At 32.7% G+C, this 27,641-nt stretch overlaps 1 protein-coding gene across 1 annotated transcript; it reads right to left on the minus strand.

Annotated features, from left to right (window-relative positions):
- Positions 1–4,007: 4,007 nt before the first annotated feature.
- Positions 4,008–27,299, minus strand: LOC132550465 (uncharacterized). The gene is made up of 5 exons (XM_060214533.1): positions 27,178–27,299; positions 9,807–9,902; positions 7,605–7,754; positions 7,097–7,156; positions 4,008–6,576 (listed from the first exon to the last, which is right to left on the minus strand). Exons 1-5 carry the CDS (start codon positions 27,203–27,205, stop codon positions 6,407–6,409), a joined length of 504 nt encoding a protein of 167 aa, XP_060070516.1. The 5' UTR covers positions 27,206–27,299; the 3' UTR covers positions 4,008–6,406.
- Between the last annotated feature and the right edge of the window lie 342 nt (positions 27,300–27,641).

A 27,641-nucleotide genomic window follows, 5' to 3' on the forward strand; every position in this document is an offset into this window, starting at 1 on the left:
TTGAAGCTAATGAGTTCTGGTGTAGTGAATCTGTTTTACATACGTTCAATATACGTTACCTTTCTCATAATACAAAATGATGTTATCTAAACATAGTTAAAAACAATTAGTTGAACGAGTGTTGAAACCGAATTTGATTGTCACAATTTACAAAATGTAATACCCGACATTACTTTGCTGTCTGATTCCGTTAGTACTCTTAAAGTGGCGTATTTTGAAATGAATGGTTTGAAACACCGCTTTTAAGTTTTTTTCTTGATGTATATATAGAATACAATAGCTGGATTTCAACACGTCTTCAAAACGAAGCAAAGTGTGATTTTCCTGGCAAGACTGGGTTGTCACGTGAACAAAGCTCCCAAGATACTGTTCTCTTTGACCCTATAATCCTAATCGCCGTTAAAAAGTCGAACGGGCTAAGTCCGTTACGGTCTGCTAAATTTCGATACACTCTTGAGGTTTCTGTGTAGTTTGTAAAGCTTTGTTTTAGTCTGTGGTATTTATGAATTTATTTCAGTTCTTTTCTGTGCATGATGTTAATCTATATGCGTGGTTCCAAAAGGCTTTTTTAATCCGTTTATTAAATTTTTAATTAGCGTAAATTGCATCCGGTCGATATAAGGTATGATCTAGAGACACTAAGTATGGGTGTCATTCACATTAGTTTATGAAGACGTGTTTGATATAACTTCGAAAAATTGATGATATCACGACATTATCTGTTCTCCTAATACTGAGAACAATATGTTTTTGTATTTGTGTACATCGGAAAAAATCAAATATTTCCATAATACCAAACCCTGTAACCCATGACCCCCACAGACACATATGCACGCAGCATCATCACCCACACCCAAAGCACCATCACCCACCCACCCACACACACACACACACACACACACACACACATTGTTAGAATAGTAATATGGACATAATTTGATTTTGGTTCTAGAATGATTTTGTGTTTTACTTCAATAATGCAAATATTGATTTTTGAATTTCTATTTGATTATTCCTTGGTTATTGTGTTAATGTTGTTGAATTTTGATGAGTACATATATGTAGGTTCAATAAAGGAAAGAAATTTGTCATTCTTAGTGTAATAAATATTCAAAAAGGCAAACTGTTATTTTGTTGTCAAACGTAGTTTTTCACTCGTTTCTCTGGCTGGGGAACTAGCTCATTGGAACACATATTTTCCTTTTTGATACGTTTTATTCTTACAAACACGAATTTAAGGAAATTTTCATTGCAGCAGTTGCACTCCCGATAACTTTGAATAAGATATATTAAATTAAAACATGTCTAGTTTTTTTTACATCAGTTAATGCAAGAACTTGACCTATATAACTCTAGCTCTTGACCTATATAACTCTAGCTCTTGACCTATATAACTCTAGCCCTGACCTATATAACTCTAGCTCTTGACCTATATAACTCTAGCTCTTGACCTATATAACTCTAGCCCTGACCTATGTAACTCTAGCCCTTGACCTATATAACTCTAGCCCTTGACCTATATAACTCTAGCCTTGACCTATATAACTCTAGCCCTTGACATATATAACTCTAGCCCTATAGCTATCATTTCACGTCACACTGACGAATACACGGCAACGGAAGGAGTCGCTGAAACAGAAAACCTTTAACTAACTAGCTAGCTATCGTTTGGTTCTACTTATACTTGACTGGCACTGGAAGAAGTTGTGTCATTGTTCAATGTTTAGACAAAACGCAATGCTTCTCCACAATCAACCGCAATGTAATGAAAGTTCTCGTGAAAATACGCACAGATCTTGAATATATTCGGGAAGATAATCCTTTGATCTGAAAACGTGAACGCGTGTAGAGGGTCTGTAGTTTTGTTGCATCTTTCTTCCAACTTGTCCGAGCTCTGTTTACTACATCACATGTCACTGGAACTTCCTACTTTGGTAAGGCTTCATCTTGGCGAGGTGGTTTGCCATGTATCGAAATTAGGTCAGTCTGACCTTTGATCTACATCAAAGAAAAAGATTGTCGGGCTCTATCTCCTACCTACTAGTCATTGGGATTCCTGGGGCATGGGTTCACTAGCTGTACATTCTTGGCATATAATTTCACATCAGGTGAGGGACTGTAATTGGCAGCCTTTTCTCCTTCCTTGACAAACTCTTCTTTATAGTGTTAAATCAGAGACTTCGATCTAGATCTAAGTCTGAGGTCAACTCCACTGACTGAACAACAAAGAACACATTGTACATAATGATGATTTTAATGGTATAATACATAAAACATTTGCTAGTACTCATTCTTTAAATAACTGATGACTACTGTGACATATAGGCACTGACATGCATACTCATAGACAAACCATGACAATTGTCTGTCTTGAACAATTTTACTCTGACATAACTAACATCAAAATACTTATGACATCAGTATCACAAGATTTTATATATATGCCACAACATATTCTACAGCATAGTGTACGTACTTGCATTACAAAAAAAGTCACATATATATTATACACAATGTAGAAAAGTTGTTGAATAAATTGATTACTGTATCATCGTTTTTAAAGAATATCACATAAACATCTCATGAACTGTGGTATATGAAATATTCTTATCAAATTTTATTACTGAAAAACATACATTAACCAAATGACATCTGAAGTTAAAATATGCCGAGTTGTAAAAATACACTTTGCTAAAGCAAAGCTGCTGTTTCAAAATATCAGAGATGCCATCATTATGCATTCAAATAGATTATTGTGCAAGGTATTCATACAGTATCTATGCTTAGAGAAATTTTAATATTATAATCACAATGAAAAAAAATCTTATTTATACCATCCCATTAAAATATTCATTACCTGTAAAACTACTAAATGTTTTGTTGAAACATTAAAGAGATTTCAGCTAATTATTTAATATTACATAATACAACAAATTAACAATTGTATGAGATAAACATACAATAAAGTAACCAATTCTAATGTGTTTTAATTCTGCGAAGACAACACTTCAATACAGCACACACACAAAAGGTGGGGCCCCACCATTCAAACAGTGTGGTAACTGCTTAGAAGGGACAAGCCTATTTAAGAAACATGTAGCAAGATGCTATATTGGAAAACTTCTCATCAACCACTCTTCTGACCTGAGTAAAAGGATATGTAAATCAATCATTTTCTTTATTTATTGTTGGCTATTTTGAGACCAATTAAAATATTTTGAAAAAAAAATCCAGATCTTGAAATTCATGGTGGGTGGCATCAGCAAGAAAATTTTAACAAGTTCCTTTAACGGTCTTAGTTATGATCATATCAGAAATGGCAGATGATGAGAACCCTTACAATATAAGCAATCCCCTGTCGGAGTCTGTGTACACATAATGAACACTGGTGGCAACTAATTGCACACAAGAGGATATGGTGTTTATCTCACAGAAATAATATTATGTTTACTTGTCTCAGAAGTTACAGTTATTGAAACCGAACTTTCAGTACAAAAGTATGACATATCTCAAAAGAAAAATTATGAGGTGCGAACATCGCTCATGGATAATTAATTCTTATAGTTTTATATTTGTCCTATAAAATTTCATTTTCTTCTTCCTGACTCTGACTATGATGTAAATGTAAATACTACATCTAGGGCATGCGTTAAATAATGAAACTTATGATTAATACCTTCTACAGGCAGTACAGTATTTGATATTAAACATGTCAATTGCCAGAATTAGAAAACAAAATTCATCTTCACATATGTAAACATACGAAAATATGTAAAAATTAATATCCCTATTTTTGTGGCTTACAGATATTGATTTCTTCTGAGAGGACAAAAGCATTAATAACTAGGCTATGAACTGGATATATGTTGAACATACAAGGGAGAAAATCTTATACACAAGGGAGATAACTAATAAGCAAGAACTAATGAATGACATTTCTTTTTTACTGAAAAGCAGTTACTTGATCCTACTTTTAAATAAAGAGTGAGCATTCACAAAATATGTATAGATCATTCATCAAAACAACACAAGACAATTTCTCAGAAAAGGTATTTTGAACAGAGAAATTGCTTTGACGATGAAAGTGATGAAATTATTTTTCATCTGAAATATTACAGATACACTATCTATTCCTTCAATACAACACATGCTCACAATAAATTGTTAGAAATGTTACATTGTCAGTTTTTCAAAACTTAAAATCAGCCTTATGTACACAAAGATATAATTTTACAACTGATACCTTGGTGTGAATATTGGCTATCATTAATGATAATGAAAATGAATAAAACAAACAAAACCACTCAACATAACACGTACACAACTCAGTTATTCCCTGAAAGAGAAACAGATTAACAGCTCCAGACATCAATTTTCATTAATTGGGAATAGATATAGATTTTGATATTTGCTATCAACAATCCCGTCAACAACTTTAGGGGATAACACCTAGCACCATACAACCTGGAATAACAAACCAGCAATCGTAACAACATTGGGGTAGCATTGTTCTGAAAGACTTGTCAGAGAATCCTTAATACCTTAAGCACAAAACATTTTGCAGGACAGGAATTTGATGACAGATAATTTGCAAAATAAAATAACCATCTTTTGATAATTAATCATCCTTATTAAAGATTTATACATCTTCTTCTTTCAGATTCACTTACAGATTTGTAAAATGAAGTTTTTGAAATGATAAAGTAAGAAACAAAACAGCAGCATCCTATCCATTCAACTAAATAAAACTTATATAAGTTTTTGGCTGTCAAATAATCATGAATCAGTGTTAAATTGTTCCAAGAAAATCTATCAAAATTATGTGTGAAGATTGTAAAAGTTTTACCTGCACTAAACACCTATCAAACAAAATGCTGTAAGCTATGATAAGAAATTACTCCAACAATAAGTTATAAATTCGATGTGTTTTGACAATGCTAAACCCTTTTTTTAACAATCATTTATAACAATCTCAACATTCAACCTTGATTTATAATGTTTTATCATACATGCTGCACCATTTAACAAAACTCTGTAACCTCTTGACAAAAAGCAACGCTTAAAATGTTATCAGGAATCTGTAAGATCTGTTTTTTGCATCTAAACTAGAAAATATGGTATATACTACTAAGGAAGAAAAGACTTTGGGCTTTTAACAGCTCAGTAAAAGACCCAAACCAAAAAAAAATGTACTCCTCAACAGAAACAAAACTTGATGTATGTAATTTTAGCGAATATTCTCACATATCTAGACATTCACCTGTTTCCTCATAAAAAAGTTGTACAATGCATTGTACAGTTTTTTGCTCTAACCATTTTCTCTACTTAGTCATTCCCAAAACATTTTATTTCAACTACTATTTTTCTCTTTCCCCATTATAACCATTTTGTGGAAGCAAAGGCAGATATTGTTCTCAAAAAGAAACTAAAAATATATAAAATGATTTAACATGTATACGCTTTCCTGAAAAATAAACAGTGTATCAGCTGAATCATAGAAATTTGTTCTTCCTTAGAACTGATAAATCCAATAAGTATATGGGAATCAACTGACATCACTGAATATATACTTACCAGGAAGTGTTCTATGTTGATAGAGTAACTTAGTGGTACTAATAATATACAATATGCACTTTAACACCAGATCAAATTCTCCTTAAATATCCAACAACACTTCAGTATATGTTGAGTCTTAATATACTCAAATCATCATCAAAACTTAACAGACATGTTGAAATTACTGAAAGCCTAATTTCCTTAATGAGATTCACTTATATTTTTCAATTACATTGTCAGTATACATTTTCATCACTGATCTGTATACATTTTCATCACTGATCTGTATACATTTTCATCACTGATCTGTATACATTTTCATCACTGATCTGCCTCACTTTAAGTTCAAATAAGAAATCAGCTTCACTAACATGTTTAACAACTGATCAGACTCATCCTGCTCTTTCATTTCTAAAATTTTTTATGATGAAAATTTTCAAGCAATTTGTGTTCACGAGAAAAGTTCCTTTTCAAAATATTTCCTACAGTGTGGTGCTGTAATAAGTGGTTAGGTGGATAACTTATGAAAAGCTTTAATAATATTTTCTAGCAAAGGAAAAGAAATAAATTGATAAGATTTTTTGTAAAATATATAAAACTGCTGACAACCTCATACAAAATATTATGAGAACAATAAAATCTATGATGACGTACACAGATAAAACTGTCGCAGCTTAATCTCTTACAAATCCTTGATCATTTGGGACAGAAATTCTTTAATGTTGAAAGTAATTTGATGAAAATAGGCGTATGACACTGAAAAACTAAACATGATATGTCACTGATAACTAGTACATGTTCTTTTAGTGTATAACAATGATAAATGTTAAACTAGAGGGGAACTTATGTGTCACCATAAGGATGCGTCACTATTGCTCTTGGTTGTAAAAGCTGAGTACTGTGGGCTTTGTCGGTTGGAACTGTTGGCCTCACTCTTGCCTGGCTGGCTGGGTCCACCAAAGGAAGAGTAGCTGAATCCTTTGGAGGAGTAGTTCCAGGACCTACTATTACTTGTGGAATCTGCAATAAGATTAATTTACTACAAATTGCTTCTGTTATGATACAACACACCAAAAATTGGCATACAAGTGATTTTTGATAACCAACTAGAGGTAAGGATAAATTCCTGATGAGAAATTACAAGTTCAATTATAGCATAAAGCTAGAATAAGATTTGGTTTGATGTTTAATTTGCCTGCAAGTGTTCAGGTCATACGAAGACCATGCAAGTCAAAAGTATGATAAAATGGATAGGAATAGCTTGAGGTCAGGAATGTTACAAAGGAGCAACAGTGAATTTTGGTTTTATCAATTTTATCAATATCTCTAAAGCTTAAGATTCTACAAGGATCTGTGTACAGCTTATGATAATAGGTATTGGAATTCATGCTAATGATATACATTTCATAAAAGTTAACAAAAAAGTATACTTTCACTTTTCTATTCACTCAGTAATCTACTGCTTACATTATGTACTGTATTGGTATGTTTATAATCAATCTGATGACAGACTGATAGTGTAAATAACATTCTTACAAACCTGTTTGATTAAGTCCAGGTCCCAGGGCACCTACTTGTGATGAACCAAACTCATCCTTTGCTGCAAAATGAAGTCAAGGAGACTATACACCTTCATCAAGTCTTATAAGACAGGCGAGTCTTCACTGACATTCAAGGAGACTATATACTTTCATCAAGTCTTATAAGACAGGTGAGTCTTAACTAACATTCAAGAATAGCAACAGGTAGTGATTCACTGAAGAAATAACTGGAGAATGCAAAATATTGCAAATATATTTACAATTCCAAATATCAACAATAGCAGCATATTTAGAGTTTACTCATTTGAAAAATTACAGGAAAGAATATAAAAAAAAATCAAAATGTTCACAGGACAAGGACTTTAAGCTACAGAAAACAATTGAAGAAGACAATTACATGTACTTCCAGGGTTCTTCACTTAATTGATGATGTTTACAAAGTGTGAAAAGATTTTGCTAAAACATGAAAGTCTAAAAAGAACAAAAAGCCTATAGCTACATATCTACCTTTGACCCCTCCATATCTGGAATAGTATGTCTTGTTTGCCTTGAGGTTAAGTCCATCTGTGTTTCCATTAGACATACGTCCAGCTCCTGCCCCACCCAGTGACACATTCTTTTTTATACTCCATACATTTTCCATGTCCAGTTCCCTATCTACAAAACCAACAAAACCACTTTGTTACAGTTTAAAAATTTATGAAGAAAACTCCCAGGAACAACAAGTCTACTGTTTGGGATTTAACATACCAGAGCAGTCATTAGAGACTTTCAATGGTCATTTAGAGTGAAAAAAAATATGAAACAATGTTTAGTATACATGCCCACTTTTCTTTTCATTAAAAAAAAGGGTACATCTTTTCACATATAAACAACACCCATAACAGGGCTAATCATTTCAATTGTTTACCAATGAATTAAGACCTATTAAGGGTACGTGTAAAAAATACATTTGTAGCAGCTGTGTGTACTGTATATACTGTATGATTAAGTTTCATCTTTCATTAATTCAGATACTTTGCCTGATATTACTTTGTCCTCAGAAGCTGAACGTTTTGTTAATTAAAATTGAGATTTTTTTCCTGTACAAATAGTTCGGCTTACAATGTTCCCAAAACAGTAATACATGTTTATTTTTGTGATGTTCAAAAACATCAATTAAGGTCCTGATATGGACTGCATTTGATCACACCTGGTGCTTACCTAATTAAACCAAACATTTGATTCATTATGCATAATGGTTCTTGACTTGTAAATGATGTTTAACTCACATTTAAAATCAATAGGAAAATCAAGCTGTGCAGACAATATAAATTATAGCTACATACAATGAAATAGAATTGTATATACTGAACAAGAGCAATAGAGTGAATCCTGATTGATAAAATTGTTATTTTCTGAAATATATGTTATAATCCTATACTCAGGCGACAGGAAAGAGTTCCTTTTGAACCCCCCACCCAAAATGACTACCAGTAGGCTATAATAAGTATCTAAAAGGGTTTATTTTAAGGAGTACCAAGAAAAATTGGGGCATGGTCTTAAAATCAACCCTTTCAGACACTTGTATTATATTTACCAGGAATAATTACCCATTGGTAGCCACTTTGGGTGGGGGGTTCAAAAGGAACTCTTACCAAGTGGCATCAAGTACAGGTATTATTTACTTCTCCTGAAGAGCTATAAAGCATAAAAAGGACTTGACAATTAGTCTTCTTGTATTTTTTTAAAATCATGTATATACAGATCTATATCATTATTTTTACTTCCTTTTCTCTCTCTCTCTCTCTCTCTCTCTCTCTCTCTCTCTCTCTCTCTATCTATCTAAACTTTGGTTGATAACTTTCAGCTTTACAGGTATTAAATGTCAGCATAAAGTTTCATTAACAGATATGACAACAAAGTATACAAATATAGCATATGTAGACCTATTCAAATGTACTTTAATATAGATATCAGTAAGGAGGGCATCAATAATTTCAGCTCTACTGAATTGCAAAAGAGGGAAATCCTTGACACCAAAACGAGTCATAGCCAACAATAGGGAAATGAAAAGCAACAATCAAATGATAATTTATTTAAGTATGTTCCAATAGCTATGTGTTATTGATTTTTGTTACAAAAATCATTATAAATCTCTTTTCAAAGACATCAATGAATTCTATGATGTTATTAGCAAAGGAATTATGCTTTTAATCAAATACTTCCAGTATATATCCTGGTACAATTTGATAAAGCTTAACTGCATACCAGTATATCGTCGTAGTTTATGGGTCCAATATATAGACAAGATAAAATGGACAGTTTTATAGATTTCTCAAACACTTCATTTACCAGACAGAAAAAAAATTTCTCTTTATTTTAAACCAAGGTAAACATAATTACTACAGACATTTAATACTCTTATAATGTCACCACTCATGAATGATATACATGTATATTGAACAATGATTCTTTAATTTGGTGAAGGGGTTTGGTGACCTTTCACCTTTGATATTTCAATAGTCCTTTTTGATGTTATTACATTCTGTCGTTGGCAAAGTGCCTTCTATATCATAAATTATTATGTCCTTAGCAAAGCTTCTACAGTTGACTATAATCAATACTCATTTGTTAATAAGTATGTTGCATCATTCACAGTTTATTATAATACATGGAACAGCACTTCCTGTCACTTCAATAAAGCACTTTGTCAACAATTCTACATACCTGCCCTTGGAGACTGCTCATTTTTCCGAGGTGAAAAGATCCAGTCATCTTGGTCGTCCCGCTGGGGACCTTTGTACAGGAACTTCTTTGTGTTACCTGTAGTAGATTACAGAAAACAGTTCAGGCACACATCAGATGTACAACTTTATTGTAACATGATCAACTCTTGATGTAAAGATTTTCTGCAAAGATATTAAAATCTTTGTCATTTTCTAATACACAAATCAAAAAGACAACTTGGAATTATAAAGTTTTGTAATAATCCAGTTTTTTTCCACCACAAATTCCTGTATAAACACAAACAAGTGTAGCATTAATCTGGCTACGAATACAAGGAGTTGGACTGCTCCCTGAACAATGTGCTCACTTTATGGTGAAAATAGATATAGACTTAGATTGAGGGAACCAATTACAATATCTAGAATCTTTTATTACCAGGGTGACCATTTATCAGCTTCCTCACACTAAATATAAGTTTATTTTCTAAATTGTTAACAAGACAGCTCAAACACCTTGCATTTGACCTTTAGTAAGAGAAGCAATTTCCAAACTGAACCAGTTATGGTTTTATAGTGTCCTCTGAGATAATCGGAATTAAGTCTTTAAAATTGATATTGCTCCTCCAGTACTTGAAATTCAATTTTAAAAGGTTATAAGGTTATATGGCTTGTTTTCAGTATAATGTGATCAGGTCACCATACAGAGTCTAATTTAATCACATCAATATAATGGTGTTGACAATTTCATGTGATGGCCCTTGGTGATAGAAGGCTCCAATCACCAGGAGATAAATTAGTCTTCAGTTAACATTAACAATCCAGAATGCTCATTTGCAAAATCCATACCGATATATTTTGATTTAGATCAATTTAACTTATTTCTTTAAAATGTGATATAATATATATATAAATCACAATACAATTTATTCTTGCCTGTAAACATGTGTTATAGGACCAATTAGGGAGATAATGATGAAACGATGTCACATACTAAATATATAGATGACATTGAAAATGACATGATGAATGTATATAACATCATTACCCGATTAACTATCAATTACTGAGTACATTCATCTGTTGGGGAAAATGACATGAAAAATATATTACATTGCTACCTAATAACTATCAACTACATATACATATTACAGAATACATACTGTAATACCTCTGACAGGGAAGGAACTTATTTTCCTGACTCCAACATCTCCCATTCCACCATACCTCCTTCATTTTCTTATATCTTTTCTTTAAATACCTAATCATTATGTAATCCACTATTCCAGATCAATGACAAAAGTATTAGATTTATCAAGTACAGAATATATATTTTTTCTGTGAAATACTGCGTGAGAGCATATATTGAAAATGCCATGCGTATGAAGTAAATGAATTTTCTTACCAGTATAACATTATGTATATAACATTACTGTCACATAAGTGCCACAGTACATTCCTTCTTTACTTTAAGTTATCTTTATACACAATTTACCTTGTTCACTAGGTTCTTCCAATGGTAACTTCATAATGCTATCCGTATGAAGTAAATTTAGTGCCAAACATTGGTTACAACACCCTGATCCTACCAGACACCGAGACTAATGTTAACTATCAATATGGCCGTTCATATTTCCATACCGGATTAATGCCCACTGTTGTGATCTATAGAAAGTAACGGTGTTTAGGATTGATATAATAACTACTGCTACCCACAATAGTAACAAAACAAACAACATGCCATGTGTATAACTGTCCACTAATCCTCTGGTCACCAAATCACTATGTCCCTCGGTCAGTTGCCAATTTCTGGTTTTTAAACTTTGATATAATTTAAAACATTGACACATGAAATTTATAAATAAACATATAAAAATAAATTACAATAACTTTCCAGCAGTCCCTGCTTTGACTCAATCCAATGACTTATTGTTTGTCACTAAAGACAAGAAAATTTTGAAAAAGAAATATGATTAAAGCAGCCAAAGAACCTAGTACATGTATTAAAAGTGTGATATGTTGAAAGATTTTTAAAAAGTAAGAAGTGTACAGGGTAATTATTCCTGGACTTCTGGTTGATTCTCAAGATTCAACAAATTCATGTTTTCCTGTTAAGAAAAAAAGGACCAATGAATTCAATCATATATTTTGTGATGATTTGTTTTTTATAACCCTATATTTTATATATACCAGCTTATATAACATTCCTTTGTTATCAACCTATACCACGGTGTCTACCATTACATTGTACCTTGAAGGAGCTCTGCTGTGCTGCAGTAGTTGAACAATAATCCATAACTACCATCCATCATGCTACCTGTGCCACTCATGCCACCTATGCCACTCATGCTACCTGTGCCACTCATGCCACCTGTGATAACCATCCCTGTCTAAACCACCTTGAGCAACCCCTCCCCGACCCCCACACACTCTATGTTGCCCCAATTTTCCTGATTTGAGACATTTCCATATCAGGCCATCTGATGTTCAGCTATCCACCCTCCACACCTTTTATTTATGTACAGTACCAATAAATATATATATATATATATATACCAACATATTCATTATAAGTTACTATTTAGTAAAGAACCAGTAAGGTTAACAAGTGAAATAATACTGTTCCAGGAGTTTTTACAGACATAGACAGAGAATAATTGTTTTTTTTTTTTTTTATTTTGTACCAAATTTGGTTTTTGTGCAGTACTCCAAATGGAATCTGAGTCATGCATATATATCACTATTTAATGAACATTTGTTTATCTTGGTATGGTCTATTGTAGTGTTGAACAACTTAAATATTTAAGAATGTCTGTAGTTCTGTATACAATGATTAAAACATCAAAGGCCATCTCTATTGATGGGATAACGCCGAATGGAAGACAGGGAAACTTGAGTGTACCAATCATCATAATAATGGCGAGATCTCCATAATCCCAGTAACAAGCCAGACCCACGTCATACAAGCCTTGTAAGCATACTAGTCAGAAACCAGTATAGTTCTCAGATATAAATTTTCAAAATAACTATTTTTCAGTTACATACACTCTTATTTCAAGACCCTAAACAAATTTTTATAATTAAATTTCTAATCAAACTGTCACACTACAAACATCCCAGTGTAGATACATTTTGTTTTAATGTGCATTTATACAGATAAGTATTAAGTAAGGAAAGAAAACTTCAAAACACAATTTTCTACAAAATGCTCAACTTATAATTCTATCAATGATTTCTGATAATTTTGAATCAAATTTAAGTTTTGAAGTAGGTCAAAAGGTCATGTCATAAAGCTGATCATTCCACCAGACTTCGAACATGTAGACTTTTTTTCACATTGGAATGCCCTAATTTACAAGTACACCATTCAAACCCCTTCTTATTTCACTTCCATCCTGTTTTATCTACCTGGTGTTTAAAATTGAATATCTGTAATATATTGTACCAACAATAAGACTATTCTGCAATAATAATGACTCTTTTGCTTAATGACTGTTTGTTTCATGGAAATTTTAAGCTTGCGCATGAAATGTTGATTAAATATGCCTGACATTGATACATGATAGGTAGCACTTGCCTGTCCTACTGCAATCAGTATCAATTATTTATACTACATCAAGAACTCACTCACACATACTAAGTATACCAACTGAAATAGTAACAATGCTGATTCCATTGGGACACCTAGAGGACATTAACGTAGCACTCTAACAGCATAATGGAAGGTAAGACCCTCCATTTAGATCAGAAAACCAGGAATATTTTCCACTGTGGGATGCTTGTGTTGGATTCAGACCAAATTACCAATTGTGCTTCATAATAGAAAGAGTTGTTTTGTTTCAATCCAAATCAGTCTATTATTCTTTACAAGCAATATTAAAAATGTAATGGTTGTTTCTTTTTTTGTCTTTGAACAAAATGGTGGTAATTTTTTTGAAATTCTAAACATCATTTATCATTGTCAGGGTAGGTTTTTTTTTTATCAAACTTCAAAGTTATTTTCAGACCTGAGTTAAGTCAAATTCTTACCCAAGTATAACCAGTAAATATCAATAGCTGAGCAAACTAATTTAAGTCTGGTCACTGGCTATAGGTACAGCATTCACTTAGTCTATCCTGTATTGTAACAATCAATAAGAACTGCAGGTAACATGGTAAATGATGTAATGTGATATACATATATATACATACACACACCTTTCCTTTCTTCAAAGAGTTTGTAACCCCTTCTAATCCCTTAGCCCATCTATAAATATATACACATACCACCAGATCCTTTATATTCACGAAGGATGAGCTGAAATTAAGACACCAAACCACGATATATGTAATATCATAAAGAGGGTTACTCTATTACAAGGATAATGTAGTAGAATTCATGCTTTGGTATCAAATTCAATGCCCATGACCCAGACCATCCCGTTATTTATATTTCAGCTGATCTTTTGTGTATGTACTGTGAGCCGATGTCATAACATTGAGCCAGTAGATATGTTGCCACAGTCTGAATTGATGAATCTATATAAATGTTAATTTATTAAAAATAGGACAATAATCACAATATACTCAAGCATCACCATTTAAGTAGGTTTTTTTTATTTACTTGGTCCACAAGTTTCAACAGGATCGTTCTGTTTTTCATTTATTTTATCTATAATCACCCTGCATACCATTTGGTATCCATACTCAAAGTGAAACAACCCACTGATCGAACCCACAAACCTACCATTGACACTCCATCCCCTTTAACTTTACATAAATTTATACAATTTTACATGTTTCATCCAAAATAGCTATATAAAGCATGCTCATTTCTATCATTCTGATAGGAGGAAGAGTGTTTATAAAGTATATTGAATATTTATGTTAAATTGTAGTAATTTCCCTTATAAAGCATATTTGACAAGTCATTGAAAATCATATCAGTATCATATTGACCTTTGAACTCTTAACACAATGTATAATTTGTTGAAAACTCTCTAACCAAGTACAAACTCTATATATATGTAGTGTGTATAAGGTATCTCAGTGATTAAAAGGAGAAAGTCTGACATACCTGGATTATCATTGTTGTGTTTTTTCCTGTCAATAGGCATGATGTACAATGTCTATATCAAGTACATGCAATTGGTGACAATATATTACACAAAGTCCTCACATGATATCACACCAATTGTTCATTATCTAACTATGTAGCTTCAAATCACTTGTATCCATCCTTGTTCTTTTCTCACATCAACTAGGTCAATATATGATGTTCAAATCATGACTAGAACATAATCCACTGAGATTAATACATATACCAGACATTACCAGGGTAAATAAATTTCCAAGAAATATTTCAGCATTGCAAGTGTGTTACTCTACACATGCTGATAACACTGTTAGCTAGATAGCTATAGCCACATCTTCTGTAATCATTACACTATAAATAGGTTTCAGGCCCACAGTAGCTTCCATATATTCAAGAAGACGGTTTTAATCCTTCAACGCTACAGCATATACAGCCATGAAATGTGTGTTCTCAAGGCTACTTATCAAAAGCCTGCGGAATATGTTTATGACAAAAGAGAATGCCAAGTAGATCCTGATCCGCAAACAAAACAGGTCGCAGGCTCTCTGCTGTGCAGCTCCAAGCATATCAATCAATTCCTTGTTATCTATATGTATCCCTGTATATCTCGGAGACTCGACCAATCATGATGGTATTTACACTTTCTGATCACCTGTCATTTCTGTAGACTAACAGGTCACCGTTACAAACAGGATATTGTATACATAACACATTTTTTCATAGCTAACCTGGTAGATATCATTGAACTTTTACTAGATAACGACTGAGAGACAATAGACTTTTCACACAATACATGGTAAGCTTTTCAATTGATTTATCCAATGAACGTATACTGTTATACACCAGTACCTTCTTATGTTTACCTTTAATCAACAAAGACGTGCCCATATTCACGAGGACAATGTATTGAACTCTTTTACAATCAATTCGAGAAATTATAAGGAGCTGTCAAGATTAATAATGTACTGATAATTCTTTAAGGTCACAGGATTTTTAAAATGTCTCACCATGAATACTATAAATAGACCATGCTTTTTTAGGAGACATGATCAAAAATCTTCATAACAGAGGGTCTTTAAGTCTTGATTAGCATAAATACAGGTTGGAGACAGTTAAAAACCTTTGAAAAAAATATTAAATACATCATTTTTAGCAATTTTTTTCCCTCGTCTGTTTAAAAGCACATGAATATGACATTAATATTTAAATTCTCAGGTACCCTATGTTAAAAATATATTTTTACACTAAATCAAATGGTTACCTCTTAACCATTCCAAAAATAATTTTATTTCAATTCATGAATGTTTTACTCATGCAATGCCAATATACTGAATTGCAACTGTTCCAAGGCAACACTTATTTTATATTCACTTTCATATGTAATCTGTGTTAATATGAAGTAGATACTGACGTTTTGCATTGGTTCTTCTAATTCAAACAGATCTAAGGTCACAACAAGGGTCCAAGACCCACACTCATTCTAACTAGAACCTGCTAATGAAATTATTTCTTTGGCTGTCAGTCATTTGTGAAATTACCTTAAAAGATAATTTGATGAAAACATTATTAGAGTATCCCTTCAGCTACCTGGTACATGATAGGCATTAATAACAAGAGTAAAGAGGAAAAGGGAAATGAATTTATGCCAACAACCTTAGGAAGATAATAATCAATGTTTCTATACAACCAGCCAAGACAGTACAGGTAGATAATCTATTGCACCTGGAATCTAATGAAGGATCACTTTTCTATTACCATCAATCAATAGAACCTTGTCCTGAATCTCGTAACATGTCTAATGAATTATATATCTGTCTCTATATAAAACGGCTCTGTACATTGTAATTTCATATGCAGAATCCACCACAATGAATAATTACCTTAATTTTCTTTTGGTAAAATTCTTGTGTTGTCAAATTAAAAACATGTATTCTATAAACACACATAGTCATGAAAAGTTTATACATACATGTATTTATTGTTCTCAAGACTATTTCTACAGCTAGCCAAGTTTCCACTGGCTATCTCACCAGATATTAAACAAGCAGGTGACCTTAACAGATGTCTGGTGCGTTCCCAGAATCTGTTCACCAAAAGGTATCATTTCTGGTATTAAGGAGCCAGAGAAATTTTTAATGTTTCTCTATCATCATTGGTTTCTTTTGGATGATCATGCAACAATTTCTGTTTGCTGACAATTATGCAACAGATAAGAACAATTTAGACAATTAAATGGAACCTGAAAAAATGTTTTCATAGGCCATATGAATTGCCATGGTAATTTTGAGGATGTGTAGGTCTTCTTGTTATATCTCAGAAGTCTACCTCACAGAACACCATACAGAAGGCCTGTCCCATACTATCCAGAGCAATTTTGTAAAGTGTCTTGCCCATTGACATAATCATATCAGCACAGACTGGTCAATTCTCAGTTTCCAAGAGAAGCATAAACTGCTATGGGTTGGCAGCATTGAACCATGCATCTCATATATTCACCTGAGGTTTTACAGGCCAATGCTCTGACCGACTGTGAAAACTTCATATTCCAAAAGATGCCTCGACAGATTAATGGCTTTTCCCGATCCTTTCACTTTCAACTTGAAAACAATAATCTATAATTCAAAACATACATTATGGTTGGAAGCCTATATCAAGCTTAATCCTTTTGACATAATCAATGCTTTCGGTGGTTGTCATGACAACAGTCTTCTCATCTTAAGCAACAGAAAATTTATCTTGTAAGGATGATCATAAGATAAGTAGAATGAAAAACACTGAAATTGTATATATCATGGACAAAAGTCCCTTACTAAACTTTCTATTTCATTGTTCAAATGGCTGTCAATGGGCAAGTACTTTGCCAACATACACCATAACACAGGTGACATGAAAATGAGCTCCTTTAGCTGTGGTGTATGATGACCAATGATGTGTGAAGCCAATTCCTGCATTTTATTTACATTCACTTATCAAGTAGCAAATTAATGTATACACAAATTATTTGACTTCTCACTGCCTATAGAAAGCTCTTCACCAGTCACCATCAAATCAGAAGAAAGTACTTGTTTCATCATGATAGGCCCTAGCATCACAGGCTAGTCCTAAAAAACTTGTCAAGCAATTTTCTGGTTGATTTGACTTTGTCAATAATGAAGGTCACAAACTGGGTATAACCAGGTACATGAACATATATACATCTGGTGCAAGCAATTATTTCTAATCCTAGTTTATGTTTATATTGATCTTGTTAAGTATAATGGATGTGATTCTGACAGTAGAAGTGCTAAGTTAGCATCCTAAGGGGCTGGTAAATAATCTCTTACTTAAAGCATGATATCAAACATAATATCAACTAAAATAAATAACATTTCATTTAAATGGGTGGGCTTATTACCAGACATGGGCCTGGATACACAGAGTACTTTGTGGTAATCATTAACAGCTTTACCTCATAACTTCAGAAGAACAGATCAATGCTACATGTATAATCTCGGAGATATCCAAGTCATCTATTGTAGCATGTGCATGAACATAAAACTTTTACCACAACAGAAATATATGAAATATATGAAAAAGTATGTTATTGTGTATCACAAGCAATATCTTTGTCCAATAACAACAGAAAGTCTTTGGTAATGTGAATGCAATATCTACAGAAAATCATGATATCAGTACATTAAGAAAGTTTGTACTGTGAATTATATAACATGTATATAATCACAGTCACTATCACCGATCTTAATTCAAATATTAACCCAAGTCTAAACATCAATAGTGAACATCAACTGTGCGGAACATTAACTATCTAATAGTAATCAGCAATTCTTTTCCCATTAACGAACTACATGAATGATATAAAAGTATGGAAGTCATCAACTTAAAGGTCCAAACTAACTATACAATCTTTTCAGTCATTAAATTTTTTTCTAGCTCTGTCTCATTAATGGTATACCTCAAAAGATCCTCACTTTTTTGCTAATGAAACATCATGATTCATATTTACCATTTTATAGTGAAACATTACCAAAAATCAGTACATTAAAGAATCTCCATTGCCTCAAGTTAAGCTAAATTTGCAAACTGAAATAGACTTTAAAGTGCAATTAACTCTGCTGTGCATGAATGTAATAAGAAACATGACGCTGATATAATCCTCTTTAGAAAAGTCAATAATCAATGCTAATGGTAATCCTAGAGTATGTACATGATAAAGTATTAGTATGTCATTACTGACCTCTGACTTAATTCTTGACCTTTGTGGGTAATTATGTAATGATTAACCTAACTGATTATGGCTTGAACATAATTTCCTGTATATTCAAAGATTTCACCATGTTCAGGTAATCTATAGATCTGGCTTAAGCAACAGGTGTATGATGACAGATAGTTAAATCATGATGGATCGTAAACATGCTCAGTATTTTCCTCTCAATAGTTAGTGTGTTAAGACTATGAAAGAATATAGCATTAAAAGCAATTAATTTGTTATATTTGTATTTTTTTTATCAATGAGATCTAACAATCTTATAACAAATACTAAAAATGTTACTAATGAAAATTTATTTCAGTTCAACATTTTCCATTGAAGAAAGTTTCAATAAAAAACAGAGTCATAAGTTATGAAATTTCCTTGATTTTAAATGGTTGCAAAATTTGAACCAACTCTAGATTTTGATTCGTTTCATGGACATCCATGAGATTTTTCGATGGTAACCTCTGCCATTGTTCAAATCAAAGATATTCAACCAAACAATACCCTTATGGTATCAACCAAGCCAGCCAGAATAGCATTGCCCTACCATATTTCATCATATGTTTTTGGAGTAAGCTTCATGACCCTAGCTTTATTTTGGTACCCACATTAATCAATAGGACAATAACATGCACCACAACTGTGTGTGTTTAACACTTGTGTCTGAACATGAAAAGAGTATAACCAATTGATCAAATTCATTTAATTTGTTAAGTTCTCAAAGTCAAATGAATATTTTCGATAGGCTTTTTAGTTCTACAAAATAGTGACAGCCGGTGACTGTCTCCTATTTACAAGTGATACACGTGCACATGTTCACATTCCTTTTAAACTCGCGTGAACTTGGCCAATATACGTCAATTTAGAGTTTTCAATCTACAGTCTACATACATCATTCATGGCATGGGTTATTTTCAGCTAAAACTAGTAAAATCAGTCCGCTAATGATGTCATTTGCCATTCCTTCTGTCGGCTGGTAAAAAGAAAAACAAAGTGTAAGAAAAAGAAAATAAATTTCAAGCACTTACCTTGTTTAATTAACATGGTTTCAGTCAAAAATATCACTAATGTCTACACAGCCACAGCTAGGATAAAATGTGTCTATATGTCTCAAGAGCTTACATGTACAAATTTATTAGGTACTAGGTATTAGAAAGTATAATACTGACTTTATTATAAAAGAATTGAAATGATATATTGTATGTGTAGTAATTAGCCTGGCATTACCTATGTAGATAAGCTTGTTTAATACTGCACCACAATGCAAATTAACAGATCGAGACAGATTAATTACTTAAATGTTTCTTTCAAAAATTACAATAAATATTTAAATAGGTCATGCTAAACTGGAACTAAATTGTTTAACTGTATAAAATGACCTTCAATATTTCAGGTTATACAGGTTGTTTAAAATGAGAGAAAGTGACAAAAAATATATATAAATGAAGTATCCTATTCTGCTAAGTATTTGAAGTACAATTTATTAGTGAAGAATTGTACAAATACTCAACAAGAACATAAGAGTTTGTTTGCATTCGTTGGAACAATATCTATGTGCTAAGTAAGGCAATAAAAGATGTCAGTATTGCTATGCTACAATATCAACAAATTGTAAACATGGTGAAGTCACTGAGGATTCTTCGAGGCCAACACATGTACATTATAGAATGCCCATTACTGTTTAATATGTTGTAGGAGGAAATCAATTACACTACCTGTATACAGTTAGACACAAAGCATTGACGAGCAATTTGAGAGCAATCATTGGACTGATAAAAGTCAATCATGGCCGCATATTAAATTATCCTTTCCCATCATCGAATTAGTGATCATTACTGTACAAGGCAGTGTAGGGAGACTAAACAACTTCATTTGATTCAGAAGAGATCTAACAAACCATTTAGTAAATAAAACTATTTTTCTTCAAATTTAATTTAAAATCTTTAACTTTTATAGTTTTGAAAGAAAGGTTTTGTTTGATTTTTGTCAATTTGATTTAAAATAAGAGCTTCAAGGATCACTTTGAAGTTCTCTTGCTTACATATTCATTGATAATCAATTTTTTAATCAGTTTGGTTTTTTGTGACCATTACACCAATATATTCTACTCAATGTATAAAAGTACAGGTATGCTACATCAGCTTCATCTAAATCACTTCACAATACTAAGATGGTACAAACAACATACAAGAGAACAACATCATTCTATACAAATTTAGATTTAGACACAGTAGAATCAAATAATGAATTGTATTTTACTCCTGTTTTGTCAGTGATATTAAGGCTTAAAGTTTGAAACCTATGAGGAGACTGAGAGAAACCAAAATTGAATGAAAGAAATGTATCCCTAGAATGAAATATTTTGCATAATTGTTTTTTTTTTTACATATATTATGTATCTGATGATTTTAAAAATCTCAAATGTTCTTATATATCTTTGTTATACAGCTAAATACTTTGTTACAAGATGTATTTATATAGGTATATCTATATAATGACTTTAATAACAAAACTTACATAAAGTACAATATAGAAGTAAACCATTGTTCTGGATTCTGTTGTTTCATATTGATTTATCTTCCATTATTATATTTACACAGTGTAAAAGTTTTAATCTAATGAAATATTGCAAGGTGTGACATTATTGTGAGAAGTAACCAGGATTTTTACAATTAAGTAAAAATATCTTGATCTTTGACAACTTCAACCTTTTGTATGACCTTGGCCATAAAAGGGATTCTCATTAAATGACCCTATAGTGCACATATTGATTACATCTCTACAAGCTCATATCCACATCTCTAGAAGATACTGCAGTTTATTATCCAATGCATACAACTTTTCAAAGTACAGATCCAAATGCACAATACAACATCTGTTAACTGTAAATCTGAAATTTTAATTGATTTTTTTATTTAATCCCATTGAACTCCAATTTCCATAAGAATTAGACCTAAGTTTTTTTAACAAACATTATGACACACTAACTTACATTTCCTATACACAACAACCAGCTACACCGAGTACAAGCTGACAGATATCAAAATGTATTGTTACCCAACTGTAATCTATATATGAACTAGACTATAATGTGCCTACGAGATTGTGCCAAAATCCAGGTATAATTGGCTATTAATGTTCTCCTCAACAGCAGTGTTACAATATTAATGAGTCTAAATGTATCATTAGGTGCACACAGATTAGTAACCAATACCACTGAAGTTAAGACGTCACATTATGTAGAACACTCCAATCAACGGTAGTTTTAAACAAAACTTCAATACCTACAATATATATACATGATTTACATGTACATAACCATGTAGTTTGATGTAATAAATTGGAACTTATCAACGAGGAATGAAAAATAAATCTGATTGTTTTCGTATTTGGTTAAAACAATTACCTTTTACTGTAAAAGCTGAATTGGTAACCGGTAAATTTAACATTATTTGGTAGTCATACAAAAATTATATAGTCATACCTTGCCTTCATAGGCTACTTCAAGATTTAAACTAATCATTAAATGGGTGTAACTTAAAGATTAACATCACCAAGGCTAGGCTGTCTATACCCATTTGTTGGAGCTGAGGCAGAACCAGGTGTTCTTGCCATTTTGAATCTTATTCCTTCAGGAATCAGAAGTCCCTATGATCTGGCAAAATAAATATTACCTATGCTTCTTCCTTTCAAAAAAATGCCTAGGTTCTGTTACAGTGACTTTTACAGTTATCCAGTGACACAGCTGAAATAAAGTTTCACTGCATAAATTTCAAATTAAACTTGCAGTAAATTCAAAATTATGGATTTTATTGAAACGGTATTCTAGGTGAATGTCTTTTGATCTGCAATGCTTTAACACTGATCAATATGTTTTTAAGTCAGTAGAGCTTAAAAGTGTCAGAAATCTAAACTCAGGTAAACTGAGATAAAGTCCAAAGATTGATTAACACATACTGACAGTGATATATGTTACAAATTAAACTAGACAAAATATTAAACGGTGTTTTGAAGCAGTTTCTTTGTAAATTTTGATATACTGGTACAAATATTAACCAATGAGGGTTTAAAGGGAAATTTAATTAGCCATCAAACAGGTAATAAGTTCAATTCTTTTTTCAACTCTGTGGTGACAACTTGTCACAATAACATTTAGAAGAGACATTTTTTTGGTACAACATTTGTGATGACAAACACCAAAATGCATAAACCAATTTCAGAATTCTAGCCTCATGATTTCTTCTCAACTCCCCCACCCCCACCCCCCACCTCCTTCCCTCCCAACCCCACCCCCTGAAATTACCATATCAAAACCAAAATAATGCAATTCAAATCTATTACAAGGTCTTCAAACCACATCAAACACAGAATTTTAAGTAATAATTTCTCTCTTTTTGTTTTCCATTTACCTGCAGATTCCTCAGTGGTCTGATTTCCTTGTTCTGGGTCAGTTGCAGGACATGTTTGTATCACAACCTGACAAACCTGCATAGTGTCCAAACGCTTTTGTAGTGTACAACCCATTGAATTCACCATTTGGTTTCATTTAATAATGTTGGAAGTCAAATCTCCACATAAACACAGTTACAATACACTGATAAATAAATCAATACTTTAAGGACATTATTTAAATATACTTGTAGAGTTGGACACAAAACAACACTTCCATGATTAAATCAAACCTCGGGTAACACATACCTAGGTTATAAGAGTCTCATGTTATCAGTGTAAAATTGTATATGTATACTTCTTTAACCAAACCCATCAAACTGGTTCTAACACCTATATAAAAACAAGCTTTGATAAAGTTATAAGACCAAAATGCCATCTTGATAACTGTTACATTTCAACAAATCTTTTTAAACTAGACAATACATGACCAGCTGATTCAAAACAAAAACACAGATAGTACACCCCCAAGTTATTCTGATGTTACTGTATACACATGCCTGTCTCCATTATTACCATAACAGAGTATTTTAATCTGTAAACAGTCAAACAGCTATATCATTTATCATCTGAACCATAATTTGAAGTCACTAGGGTGTTTATGGAACGATGAATACCACCAGGTGACTATCATAAATATTGCGTCTTAAATGTAATCACAGATTTTAGTGTATATATGTCTGACACCATTGACACAAGTTTTATAAACACTGAGGTTGAAAGTAGCTAATGTTAAATAAAAAAAAATTGAATTCAAAATCATTGGAAGAAATTGGCTGATTTTAACTCACTGTTACTTTACTGTTGGTGTAAGAACCAAACAATTGATTATTGAGGAGTACTCAATATTACATGCTGCTTTAAACAATCTGAGATGTATATAACACATTGTCTACGCCTCTGTGTCGTCTCTGTGTCGAAGGGCAGCTGGTTGCTTATTATTGTCATCTATTTGAAAAAAATTTAATAAAAAAGAGTTGACCAAGATTTAATTTGATTTTTGTTAATTAAATAGAAAAAAAATGAACTTGAAATAAAAATGTTACATATCAATTGTATTACTTCATTACAGCTGGATACAGCAGGAATAAGTACACTTAATATTTCATTAGATCAGTGAAATTAGCAACCTTGATCTTTTCCATAAAAAGAAGTGGGAGATACTACTGGTACACTTTAAATAAGATACTTTGATTAGGTAAAGTAAGGTATCACAAACGAAATATAAGAACATGGTGGGACACTCCTTCAGACAACCACTGCCCTGGACTACTAACAGACCTGTTATTAAGTCCCATTTGATCTTTCCAAGTAGGGAAAAAACACACACATATAAACTACAACAAATCTTTATGTATGAATATATCCTTGACTTCACAATGATCCAGCAAATCAAAAAACAAACAGAAAAGGCCACATGTAGGAACATATAACTTATAATATTGATATTGGGGAAATTACAACACACTAAAATGTGTCATCCAGATTTGAAGGGGAGAGAACAGCACAGATAATATTTGTGACATATTATTCTGAATCACATTTCTCTGCCTCTAGTGAGTTTGAATGTAGGCCTAATGTCAGAATGTTGATAAAGATGGTAACTGTAAAAGTAGGCAATATTCTCAATCCTGGGATCAATTTCAGTTCTTAATATCACAACAAAATGAAATTGCATCACATGGTATTGTCTGCTACTGGATAATCATGTAGAAAATGATACATAAGTCCTAATCTCCATTTGAAAGAAATGCACTGACAACTTTGGATGAGTTTCCTGTCACAAATTCTTGTTGATGCCTCTTCCCTATGTCCTTTGTGTTATTGATCTTCTTTTGTGAACAAATACTTTTACCATTCACAGACAGACATGTCTATTTATGGTATGAAATGAAATAAACAACAATTCAAACAGCAAATTTACACCGACAAACATTTTCAGCCTTTTCATATTCCTTGACCTACATCCTTAACTGAAACTTTCGACAACTTTTTGATTTTCTAACTCAAAGTGAAGGACAGTTTTGAACAAAATTGTGCAGATCTTGGTTTTTGTTGAATTTTGTTGATATTGCGATAATTACAATATTTTTAGACACAAATTATTTTAGAATTGGGATAGTATACTTGTTTTTATGAAGATAATGGAGACTAGATTGTAACAGAGGTCATATCTCATCTCAATGCCTCCGCTAGGAATCAAACCCGGGACCCCTGGCTTACTAGTCTGATGCTCAACCAATCGAGCTAAAAAGAAGTTCTCTCTAGCCGAGTGGTATATTGCGGCTAGTATTTTACCAGGGTTACATACTCCCCCCTCCAGGAAATAACTCGTCCTCGAGTTTCCAGGGGTTACAGCGATGCTGATGGGGCATGGCTAAGTAATATTCCCGGGTCCCTACATGGGCACCAATGTAACAGAGGTCATTTTTCATTTCAATGCCTCCGCTAGGAATCGAACCCGGGACCCCTGGCTTACTAGTCTGACGCTCAACCAATCGAGCTAAAGAGAAGTTCTCTCTAGCCGAATGGTATATTGCGGCTAGTATTTTACCAGGATTACAAGATCATGAATTTTGTTGTTTTAATATTCAACTGTATCTCATGTTAAAACAAAATTCATTATCTAATTTCCAGTAACTGCATAAAAACAAGCATACTATCCCCTAGTTACATATGGAAATCAGCATCACTTCTCACTGTTTGACAAAATGGTGTATATATGCATGTGGTCAATCAGGCAAGTCAGTGATGTATTTAGTTAACACAAACTACACTGGCAAAAGTGAATTGGTAGTTAAGATTTTTTCATGGCTGAAAAGAGAGGAGCTTAATTAGATGACAGCCTCATGAACAAATGCTAACACCAGATAATTTTAAGTTTACACTGTGCCTTGTTTTCAGTCTGTCTTCCATACATCCCTGCCTGATGCAATCCATGCCATTAGATTGGGTCTTCTTAATGTAAGTGTGTAAGATGTTTAATTATTGCTGGCAGTAAAAAGGAATTGTTTATTTAATTCTTCATCAGTTACATTACAAGGTAGTAAACTAAGTGGATACTCAAAACAGCATGATACATTGCGAAATATACAAGGAAGTATGTACACCATGTACATTGTAATACAGTGCGTGTTGTGTTTGTTTACCTTCTTCTAAATAAAAATAACCAGAACATTCTATAGACATACCAGCTAATTGACATGTCCCAGTTATCTCGAATGATTGTGTAGACGTTGGAGAATGCTTTTGTTGTTTGATAGATGTCATTATTTAAACTGTAAATATATACAACTTCGATCTACATCAAACAATGAGCTCATCCAATACACATAACCGTGGGCTGTCCATGATAAATAAACAAGTTGCCACTTGCTACATTTAAAATTGTCGATCCGGACATTATATGATCGTTATCACAAAGAAAAAAATAAAGTTATGATATCACATTAGAGGCCATAATACAGAAATAAAGTAATATATATAGTTGTTCAGGAACTTTTGAAGCAGTTGACAGTTCGTCAATATTCTCACAAAGTTGAGGCAAATCCGATGAACTTGTGAGAAATCGAGGCACAGATTTAAAACACCTTTACTCACCCTGCTGAGGGTTCCCGTTGTTCCTCATCTATATTTCGTTGTCATCACATTAGAGGGAAAATCTAAGAGTAAAACACCCGTAAACGATACTACGTGAACACCACTGACTAATCTCAATCGTCTGCCATAACACGATTCTCCGAAAACGAGGCGACAGGTGTTATTTCCTTTTTCCATTTCGGAGTAACCTCCCTTTAGCCAACTGCATATCTTAAGCTTTCGATCGTGCTGAATTTTGGAGTAGCTTACAGATGCGTTGGTGACGAAATTTAAAGAAATGAGGAAAGAAAGATTGAAGCGACTCCTCCCCCATAAATCGCATGACAAGTGAGTGGGTAATATAATGAGGAGGTCGAGTGTTTAGTGTCACGGACATAGTTAGATCTTAATTAAAACCCGTTATATATAATTAGTACGTCGGATATGGGACATTTGCTCGGATTTATCATGGAAACTTTACATTT

The sequence above is a fragment of the Ylistrum balloti genome, unplaced genomic scaffold (assembly GCF_031769215.1).
Source record: "Ylistrum balloti isolate Yb309-2 unplaced genomic scaffold, AGI_CSIRO_Ybal_v1 Utg370124, whole genome shotgun sequence".
In the NCBI taxonomy this organism is placed as follows: Eukaryota; Metazoa; Mollusca; class Bivalvia; order Pectinida; family Pectinidae; genus Ylistrum; species Ylistrum balloti.

Excerpts from the sequence above, each read along its gene's own strand:
- LOC132550465 (XM_060214533.1), bottom strand. The coding sequence starts at position 27,205 with ATGAGGAACAACGGGAACCCTCAGCAGG. Across the intron at positions 9,903-27,177 it reads CAACGGGAACCCTCAGCAGG|GTAACACAAAGAAGTTCCTG; the intron begins GTGAGTAAAGGT and ends AATCTACTACAG. Across the intron at positions 6,577-7,096 it reads ACCTGGACTTAATCAAACAG|ATTCCACAAGTAATAGTAGG; the intron begins GTTTGTAAGAAT and ends ATCTTATTGCAG.